This window comes from Orbicella faveolata, unplaced genomic scaffold, assembly GCF_042242905.1.
Source record: "Orbicella faveolata isolate gen_17 unplaced genomic scaffold, um_ofav_v1 contig_13, whole genome shotgun sequence".
Classification (NCBI taxonomy): domain Eukaryota; kingdom Metazoa; phylum Cnidaria; class Anthozoa; order Scleractinia; family Merulinidae; genus Orbicella; species Orbicella faveolata.
This window is the reverse complement of record NW_028301540.1, coordinates 2,195,312-2,206,170: the sequence shown is the minus strand read 5'-3', so window position 1 is coordinate 2,206,170 and position 10,859 is coordinate 2,195,312. Positions and strand designations below refer to the sequence as shown.

At 37.8% G+C, this 10,859-nt stretch overlaps 1 protein-coding gene across 2 annotated transcripts; it reads left to right on the top strand.

The window, feature by feature from the left end:
- Nucleotides 1–2,169: 2,169 nt before the first annotated feature.
- On the top strand, nucleotides 2,170–10,164 carry LOC110057046 (uncharacterized). 2 transcript variants are annotated; one of them, XM_020763628.2, is made up of 5 exons: nucleotides 2,170–2,294; nucleotides 6,629–6,697; nucleotides 7,075–7,580; nucleotides 8,628–8,765; nucleotides 9,985–10,164. In XM_020763628.2, the coding sequence occupies exons 2-4, from the start codon at nucleotides 6,631–6,633 to the stop codon at nucleotides 8,760–8,762; spliced, it is 708 nt and encodes a 235-aa protein (XP_020619287.2). In that variant the 5' UTR covers nucleotides 2,170–2,294; nucleotides 6,629–6,630; the 3' UTR covers nucleotides 8,763–8,765; nucleotides 9,985–10,164. The 2 variants fall into 2 exon arrangements, with proteins under 2 accessions (XP_020619287.2, XP_020619289.2); XM_020763630.2 differs by lacking the exon at nucleotides 8,628–8,765.
- Nucleotides 10,165–10,859: the final 695 nt, after the last annotated feature.

The window sequence follows — 10,859 nt, the reverse complement described above, 5'->3', positions numbered from 1 at the left end:
TTAATCTATCTTTAATAAACGAACTTGGAAGCATAGACTTACCCTAATCTTCAAAATCCCAAAATTCCAGAAATTTTTATTTTGGTCCAATTTGCGTCAACGACCGACTCATTTAAGGACATTTTCAACAACAATACACGCCAGAAAATTCTAAGCACACGGTGAACTTCAAACGCGCTTTCCGGTCGTCTCTGTTCTTGTCAACACTTAGTTATTGCTCAGTTGTTAACCTGGTGTCTTAAAAGGTTTAGTGATCAATCAATTTAACCGATAGTAAAGCTTTTTAGGGAAAAGAAAAAATATTTTTTTGGTGCTACATGAAATTCTGGGACAATTTCTTTTAGTTGAGAATCCGGTGCTGAGAAACACAATAAAGCAAAAAGTAATACTGAAATAATGTTTTGTAGTAATTTCTTATTTTGTTTTGTTTTGATAGATATTCATATTCAGTTCGACATTCTAAATTGTGTACATCCCAGTCCATATAGAATAAATAATAAAAAAATTGACCACCTACTTTGCCACAAAGGAAACACTTTGATTTATTGAATTTCATTTCACTTGAGCAAAGTTTTAATTAAATGCTGGGGAAAAATAAAATCATATAACACCAGAACGCTTAGTTCGGAAAATGGAATTCAGAACTATTTAATTATTATTTAATATGTGAAATACATTTTAGCTGGAAAATACTCCTTTTAACTATTTTAATGAAACATTTAAGTTAGAAAAACACTGATATAAAAACGAAAACCGTTATTTAGTTCCGCTAACCAGTGTTTCTTTTGTTTTTTTTCGCAAGATGACAGACTCAGCAAAATGAGTCATATTGTAAAAGCGTGTTGTTTCCGATGGACATTCATTCATCAGTTGTTATATCGACAGCTCGTGTGCAAACAAGAGAGCCTTTTTCCACCAGGGAGTTAATTAGGCGCCAACATTTCTAACAAACAGGTTTATTTCATATTTTTGTCTTAGCTGACGGTGAACGGACGTACCTGTTAGACGCAAATGTATTACATGAAAGACTCGGACGAAACGTGCAACTATAAAGTAACAAACAGCTCAAAAACTATCTAAATTTAAGAATAAAAATAGTAACTAATGAAGTCTTTAATTTTACCAAACTCGAAGCTAAAGTTGAAAAAAATTATGCTGTTTTCCTTAGACTGGTTTTCACTTCATCTACTTTAGTATACTTTACTATTTGATAACGGTGCTAGATTTATAAAATGCTACAGAAAGTCATTCAAAGTTCAACCCTCAGTGAATCCGGAAATTTGGCTCGGTGGGACACTCGCCAATTGAGTGATGTCTCACACTGAAGTGGAAATATTAATTCTCCTTATTAAAAGTCACACTTCTCTTTCAAAGTGAATTATGAGAATTTGTTTATGCATCAAGACATTACGTCCAAGTTGATGAATCTCTTTTTTCTCACTACCTATCTGTTTGGCAGTGTATAGAAATTGCAAAGAGATTTGAGACACTTATCACCCTTTGGAATTAAGAGGTAAAACTCAATTTGCTATATTTTCAGGCGGAATAAATTAACTTATGCGGAACACTTCAAGTATAAGGTAATATTGTTGAGTGCATCTGCGGGTGGGACAAAATTGGATACATCACCGGTACCATTTCAGTAACCATCCCTTAACGGTTCCATTGGTTGCCTAAATTCTTAAAAAACGTAAAAAAGTGTGTTCTGTTTTGTGCGGTAAAATCTAACCTTTCGAAAAAGAACGAACAATTTCTGAAGTGTTTGCATTTTACAAAGCTATTATTCAGAATTCGGAGATACTAAAAACTAAATTTAGTGTTAATGATCGGATTCAAGGAAAATACAAGGATTGTTGTTTTTCTATGCGCTGCACTTTCATCAGTGGCAGTTTAAAATTAAAAGATTATCCGGCAAAACGAGGCGGGAAAGCTTCATCATAACAAATTGCTCTTATAGACGCAAAAATCACAAAAAAATCTTTATCGCGAACATTTAACTTACAAGCGCTATGCGACATAAGATGATCAGTTCAAGGCGATGGTTCATTGGAGTGATTAATGACCGGATAAACGTTTAAATGTTCACGTCGTTTACTCCCTCCGCCCACTGAAAGGAACTTGAAGCAGTGAATTAATAGTTTCTGGAGGAAGTGTTTGCCACAATCTTTCAAAGCGGCTTCCGACAACACGACTCTAAATGGAATAAATAGCGAGTTAATGGCCCACCACACGATTCGTGTCTTACACTGAGAGTGCCAAGGTCCGAGGCCGGCAAGAAAAGCATACTGTTTGAGGTAAGTATATGTATTCAGTGGCCCTCTCACTGAGATGTTTGTACGTAACACAAGAATTTTGGCCCTTCTTGGGATGACAGTTTATTTGGTAGATTCGGTGGTGTTTTAGTCGGTTATTACGAAACTTGAATCTTTGGAATCGAAGTTTGTCTTTGTTTTCAATACATGAAGTAAACTAACTTTTTACCGACAATTTCGGAGAGTAATGCGGATTTTTTTTTTAGATCAAATGAAGCGATATGAGTTCTTATTGTACAATCTCGACCCAATAGTAATTTAACTTATCTGCGTTCTGAAAATATACATCGATACAAACAAAAATTACGTCGTAAGGCTTTTAAACTTAAACCCTTTTAACCTTTTTTTTACTGTGAAAAGGCTTGAAGTTATTTTGTGACACTTCTATGATCGTATTTCTCATGTAAAACATCAACTGTCAAGGTAGATACCTACTTCCTCATGAAAGTATTATAAATTTAATGAATAATATGTCCGTAGAAAAACGAACCTCATTTCTTCTACAAAGGCTGTCAGAAAATAACAAAGAATAGTAACCAAAAATGAGGGATCGAAGAAAACTTTTTACAGTGTATTGAAATAATGAAACGAATGTAGGGCATGCATCAGAGTGATTTCCACGGGTAAACAGGGAGGTGAGAATAAGAGGCTGTGATAGAGGTCGTTTACGAGATTTTTGGGCCTAAAACAAAAGAAAACAAAAAACAACAAATGTTTTATCGTTCTTAGGAGCTTACACATTCTCACAGCGAAGTGTCATACCTACCTACCTCATGAAGACATTCCTACTCTAGAAATTCGAATTAATTAATACTTTGGCATCAACCATATTGGCTTCGACAAGACGAAGTAAAACATTGTTTTCAACAATTAAGGAGTAGAAAACATGTACGCGTTTCTATCGAGTTATAGAAACACGAGTGGAAGTTTGGGAGAACGAGAAATGCTGTGGGAACACGAGCCACAGGCGGGTGTTTCCACAGCTTTTTCGAGGTCTTCCAAACTTTCACGAGTGTTTCTATTTAACAATTAGAATATGAGCTCGAGATTTCTATGAGGTGATGGTTGATGAGGCCGAAGGCCGAATCAACTATCAGCTCATAGAAATCGAGAGCGAATAACCTAACTGTTTTAGTAGAATTCTTGCTAAAATTTACTTCAAATAACGGTTTCCAATTATTTCTTGACGTATTATTAAGCTTTGCGCCTGAAAAAGGTCGCTCGGATTGAATTGTCATTTAAAACTGAAGTTGTGTGCGCGCGCGCATCTGCTTTTTCAATAATTTCAACTGTTTTAAATGTCAAGAAACCATAAATGTCCTTCATTTTGACTTCTCAGGAATTTAATTATCCATTCGCATCAAAATGTTACTTCAAAACTTCGGAAAAACGAAAAAAAAAATGTCGCCATTTCCTAGACGACCTCCAGCCACTGCACACTAATGGCTGATAGCGTACAATGGCTCAGCCAGTCAGATTACAGCATTTGCATTAGTATACTAGTAGAATTCTACTAAAACTCGAGTTTTCTATTTCTTTTACAAAACATCGCGACCAAAAAAAAAGGAAACCAACTTGTTAACTTTGATTATCAAAATGTGAATTCTCTTTGCTCGCGCCATCAGTACGTCCACAGCTCGTGCTAGTACTGCGTTTCTATCGCGTTTTAGTATAAATCTACTAGCGTTCTATTACGAATGCCGTTCTCTGATTGGCTACGCTACTCACTATCTATTCTGTGGTAGATAGTGAGTAGCGTAGCAGAGTGCCCTTGTTAACAACATGACAGCCGCTTCTTGGCGTTTTCCAAGTGTCTATGAAGAGGACTTAGCGAAAGCTTTGAACGATTAGTAGATTTATACTAAAACAATTAGATTATTCGCTCGAGATTTCTATGCGTGATAGTTCACCACTAAATCTTCTCCGATTCTTATTTGTTTAAATTGATCACTTGACGCGTAGTGTTTATCCGCGGAGAGACACTATCAGCCCATAGTGCCCGTCCGAGGAAAATACCCAGATGAAAAATTTACTGTAAACAAGCGAGCTTATAAAAAAATAAACAATTGAAATTGGATTAAGTGGATTTTGTTTATTTTCCTTTTTAAATTTTACATTTGGCTTTCACGGCTTTCGTCTAAAAAAGTTGAAAATAATTCAATATGATTTTTAAACTGGCGTGCGGAAGAAAATTTAGTGGTGAACAATAAAGACAATAGAGTGTTTATGTCTCGGAACTATCCGTCTGATAGTTGCCCCTTGGAAATTTGATGTTCTTAAAACTAGCATATTTGCCCTCGAAGCTTCACTCCTCGGGCAAATATTTGTTTTAAGAACATCAAATTTCCGCGGGGATAGAGTTGACGTCTTCCTGCAACACCTGAACAGTCAACAACCATCAATCCGTTTCACCATGGAGATCGAGAACAACAACAAGATCGCCTTTCTCGACACGTCAGTTTACAGAGAACCTGATGGCCGCCTTACCATCAGTGTCTACAGGAAACCAACACATACTGATCAGTACTTAGCGTATGATTCACACCACCCTCGTTCAGTAAAGCGCGGTATTGTGAAGTGTCTGTACGACCGGGCTAAACGTCTCGTCACCAAACCATCAGTAATCGCTGGAGAGAAGAAACATCTGTCATCTGTACTTGTTTCTAACGGATATCCCTCCTCTTTTGTACAGAAGATCACAAACGCACGAACAACCCCAAGAAGAGAGCCTGTCGCGGAATTTAAATCCACCGCCGTTTTACCTTATGTCCAAGGAGTTTCGGAGTCTCTCCGCCGCTGCCTAGAACAACAAGGCATTCGTACCGTCTTTAAGTCCGACACGACACTTCGGTCACACTTAGTGCGACCAAAGGACACCGTCAACCCGGCTAAACAAGATGGTGTAGTCTACAGGATTCCCTGTGAGTGCGGCAAAGTCTACATCGGGGAAACAGGGAGATCTATGCAGGAGAGGATCAAAGAACACGACAGGGATATACGACTCGCCCGAACCCAGACCTCCGCCGTTTCTGAACACACCCACGAGAGCGGCCACTTTCCTATCTGGAATGAGGTCAAGTTTATTGATCGAGATCCTCACTGGTACACACGTAGAGTCAAGGAAGCTATTCACATAAGACTTCACCCTAACAACATCAACAGGGATAGTGGAATTGAAATTCCTGAAGCATGGATACCCACGATCAAGAAACACAACAACAGGAGAACGGTACAACAGCGGACCACTGAGGGAACAGCTACTCGCCGGAATAATGGAACAATAGGAGGATCGAAATGCACCAATCACAGCCGACCTTTGTGATATAAATGATACCGTGCAATCAGTCGACCTTATCGCCTGAAGAAGACTAGCAGTAAGCAGTCGAAACGTCGCGATCTACATCTCAAGTGACTACATCGTGAGACAAACGATAATACACTTTATTATTGCATCTACCACGATGAATAACAACAACCTTTTCCTCGATATCAACCGATAGTTCCTCGAAAGAAACACTCTGTTGTTTAAATAAAGATCTCGAACTCATAATCTAATTGCCTAATAGAAACACGGTTTTTAACCAATCAGCTCGCGTATTTTCTTATGGCTGTTTTCTAAAAGAAATTAAAATTCATATCTCCGAGCCAACGTGTAATGCTCTTTTTATTACATAGTCAAACTGACTGTTTGCGCAAACAACCATGAAAAAGCGGTAAATGACGTCATCAACATTCTTACTAATAAGGATATAGAAAATACGCCACTCAGGTCCCGGATGTAGTTTCGTATATTTTCCACTAAAACACAGGAGTCTGTATAATAAACAACGTTATACAGTAGAACACCGCCTTATGGCCACCCCGTTAATACGGCCACCTCGTTATTACGGCCACTTTATTTTGGCCCAAACAAAAGCTCAGTCAGTCATTTTCTTATTTAAAGGACCCCTTTAATGCGGCCACGATACACAATACGGCCGGATTTTTAAATTTGTGGCTTGTTGGTGACCGTTTCAGCCAGGTTCCACTGTATTGTATTTGTATCATTTTGTATTATATTTCACATTGTTGCATTCCTTATAGTTATTGTAAACATGAAGGAGCAAATTTGGGCGCGATTTAAAGCACGGTATTGTATCTGTAGCGAACCCAAATTAAGACTCTTTTTTGGTGGGGGAATTGTGTCATTTCGAATTTCACATTTTAAATTAATCAAAGCCAAAACGTATTTAAATAACAGAAATCTTGAATGCCCCTGGAGTAACTCCTCAATGCGTTTAACATTCTACAATTATGTTTTAATTTTATTTCCACAGCGATGTGGAAGTTTCAGTGTTGTTCCAGTAAGCTATTCGCGTGCCTGTTCTTGTTTTTTCTCCAATCAGGTGAGATATTGACGTACAAACCGTTATAATATGACAAATGAGCTGGTCAATCTTTTCTAAATAGGAAAAAGAAAACATCGACGGAACACAACGACTTGATGTCGATAGCGACGGTTTTGAATCTCAATTTATAAATGATACGAAGGTTATTGTAGTCTGGTTTTTTAGTGTGCATGAGTGCCGTAATATCTGTAATACAAGTGCACCGAGTTTATTTTCATTTAGTTTTAGACAAAAATTCACGGCGTTGACCGAGTGATGCGTTTAGTCTTTTTGTAATTTTGAGAAACAAACATTTCTCGAAAAAACAGTAGATCAATCCCGACTATTTATTTCTTGTAAAATGCCGAACTTTTGTCGCATGCCTTTTCTTTCAGCGTGTCCCAAGAACTTGCCAGGTTTGGACAAGGTGGAGCGCGTCGAAGAAGGTGGACTGGGAGAGGAAATTCCTATGAAATGTCAAGACGAGGAAGAATGTTGGTTGAAGTATCGATATCGAGTGGACCGCTCCAGTCAAGCAGCTAAACGAGAAAATGGCGAATGCGACGATGTACCGGAAAACGAAAAGACAATTTGTAATCTCTTCCTCGGCATTGGCAAAAGAGAGCTCAATATTGTTGTTCCATCATTAAAAGAATCTCCTGCGCGCCGAAGTGGCTTAGGGAATCCTCTGACACGTCATCTTGATCTGCCGTGTTGGAATTATCCTTTATGCCAATACTCACCTCCAGGAAAAAAGAAATTTATGGTCAAGAAGGCCGCTCGTGAAACTGGTCATAAAGAGAAGGTGAATGCTGTACCGAGCTCTGACACAAACGACCAGGAATGCGATACTAATGACTTGTTTTGTTCTCATCCTGGAGGTCTTGGTCGGAAACGATCGGTAAGTCGATTAATTCAAGTGAAATTGTTAACGAACTAAATGTTCCTACTTCATGTAGGTATATTTTATACTATAGATTTTTAACTGTGTAGCTTTTGTAACACTGATGTAACTTAGTTATATATTATTATTTTTATCTTCAGTTGCATACACGTTCGTATCTTGATCGAGCTTACTTTTAGCTCTTATGCGCAACTTGTGTAAATAAAGTGTTGATTGATTGATTGATTGATTGACTTCTCACAATATAAGAGCTGAATTACCAATTACATGCTAAAATTACACCTTGGAGCTGCACGTACCTATATGGTTTATATGAGTAAATAACTAACTAACTAACTAACTAACTAACTAACTAACTAACTAACTAAATAAATAAATAAATAAAGGAGCAACACTAAACTCTCTCGGAGCTTGTTAATCCTAAGAATGGTCTTGAAATGGGAGGCATGCCACAAATGAAACAAGCATGTTATAAACGGTAAACCAGACAAATTTGAGAACATTGATGTTTACGTGCGACATTTTATGAAGGTTCGAAATTTTAAGAATGGCAACACTTGTCTCCCAGTGTTATTCAGTAAATTTGCTGATGCCATTCATAATGCGGTAGGTAGGTAGGTAGGTAGGTAGGTAGGTAGGTAGGTAGGTAGGTAGGTAGGTAGGTAGGTAGGTAGTTAGGTAGGTAGGTAGGTAGGTAGGTAGGTAGGTAGGTAGGTAGGTAGGCAGGTAGGTACAGTTCCTGTCGTTGCCATGTTTTTTTTTCTTTTATGAGCGACAAGGTCTCGCAAGATGATTCTACAAAGAGTTTATAATAATATTATAGTATCATTCGATTGTTAGCGTACAGTTGCATGTGAACGCCTCTCTTGCCCTAGGTGCAAAAGTATGTACTGGTACAGTTTGAGCCTAGACATGTCAAAACGAATTCCAACAGAATATTGGTCAAAGATTTATTCCATTACCAACTTACGTCACCAAAAGAACAACAAAAAACAATTCTAGATACCTTTTTTAATTTGATCACTGAAAACTGTTTATCACCAGATCCGGTCTAAATTGACAAAATTATACCAAGATAATTGTGCGGATCAAGAAAACAGCTCTACCAATTTGTGCCGCTGGCCAGGCGGCAGACGAAAAAGAACTTTCTCAAGCCTGGACGATAACCGTGTTCTATAAGAGGTTTGTGAAAAACAATTTAACAAGAAAATAAACAAATTAATCTTGCTCAAGCAAGGACCCGACTCTTACTGATTCCGATCAAACAGCGGAATTATCAGTGGTATTATAATGTCTATTTATTGTTGAAATTCTATTGAAAAAGAATATCGGGTGCAATCAGTTGCCAAATTGGACTAAGTGTATGGTGTAATAAGTGTATTTAGATAATGTGTGTTTGAGAAAATTTAGTTTTGGCAAGCCAAGGTTAACTCACATATGTGGAATTCTCAATTCTTGAAAGCCTCTTCCGTTTGCTTTGGCCATGAAAACGTCACGCTCTAGAACTTTTGGATCGGAAGTTCACCAGTTGACATGTGTGTGTCGTTCTTGCGACTTTGGATATTAACTCCCCTAGGTAGATCTAAGGTTAGCTGTCGTTAAAGATTATTCCTTTTTCCAGTTTTCAATTGGTTAATCTTTGCTTGCCTTATCAAGTCAGCTGCGTTCGTTTAGGATTTACGTCCGATTACTTTGTCTTGTACCACCTGATTTACCCTTGGCTTGAATCTCGGGTGTAGCTAAAGCTGGCATAAAAGCCAGTACCCAGTTGTAAAGTTGCTGTAGCAGAAAACAGATGTAGAGAAAAACGAAAGAGTGGAGGAGACTAAAGATTAAACCAAGTTCTAGACCAAAAATCTCGTTACCTCTCGTTGCTCAAAAGTTAGACCTCTGCATAAGATAATTTAAACCGACCCATCTCATTTCGGTTTAGTGCAACGTTCTGTCTATTACCTTCGGAGGAAGTTAAGGTTCAAAAATGCTCAAGTCACAACCTGGTTTGTGTATTGGTCTATATGTTTTTGAAAGTACGTCCACAGATTATTTATCTTTTTTAGAATTAATCAAAACTGTTGGTCAGGAAGCAGCTCTCGCAAGGTCTCACATGAACGGCTCAATATGATTTAGGAGGACAGTATAACAAACAAAAGAAACAATGCCCCTAGCCTCAAAACAATAACAGCTGTTACACTACGGCGACAGACGGAATTACAATCTTACGAGAGTTGCTACCCTTCCAAAAACCACAAAAATAACCTCCATGTGGCGCGAAAATATGCTCGGATACCAATTTTAGCTTTCAGAAAGTAGCTTTAGAAGCTAACGAATAATTACTTTAGAGTAAACTCGGTAAGCTACCGTAGACAGCTTCTCAACTTAATGAAATCTTCTTTTCTTTCAGATAATTTGAAAATTGCTGAATATTTGTGACTTCTTTAGAGTTTGAAAACAGGACAACACAGAATAACGATATCCAACATCAAGAAACCCTGGTTTCGCTTGGCTTATGCAATTACTATTCCCTTCACTTCTAAATAAAACTTGTAAATTGCTGCTATGCCATTAAAACTGAGAAAATGGATCTTTTCTTTCGTGAATTTTGTTGTTTTTCAGAAATGTTTCTTAATCAGAAATTTTCATTTGGTTTGCTTTTAATTTTAATACGACAGTGTTTAATTTTACGTCACATGGTCAAAGAGTGACGTCATCAGACAACTTGTATCGTGGTCTAGAAAGCCAAACGTATTCACAAGTTACGGTAACTTTCAGAATGTCAAACAGACTTTCAAGTTCAACGTAAAAATTCTGAAGCAAAATTTCATCCAAGGGACGCATAAATTGAAGGCTCGTTGTACTGTCTCGTTTAATAGAGTTTTATCTTAGAACAGCGGTTGGTAAACGAGGCCAGTTTTAACTCTGTATTTGTAATTGTGCGATCATAAATTTTGAATGGATCTGGGAAAGTGACGGTTTTCTTTATCTCCTTTCCTCTCAAAGTTTACCTCTGTTACCATATCAGCTCTATCTCATACTCAGTTGTCCAGTTTTTGCGAAACTTTCTCTTGAAAGCAGACATGCCTAGACGTATTTCATACTTCCGTAACTGAAAAAGCTTTCCATCAAAAAAGTGACTGATCTAGCTCAAGAGACACAATCTTACAAAGCTCTGTAAATCTCCACCTGACACAGAAAGGGGGAGCAAGGGGCGAGGTCAGGAGACTTGAAACGTACTTGAGAGTTTTGAGTTGTCTGCATTTCGTCAAACCAGATCAGATT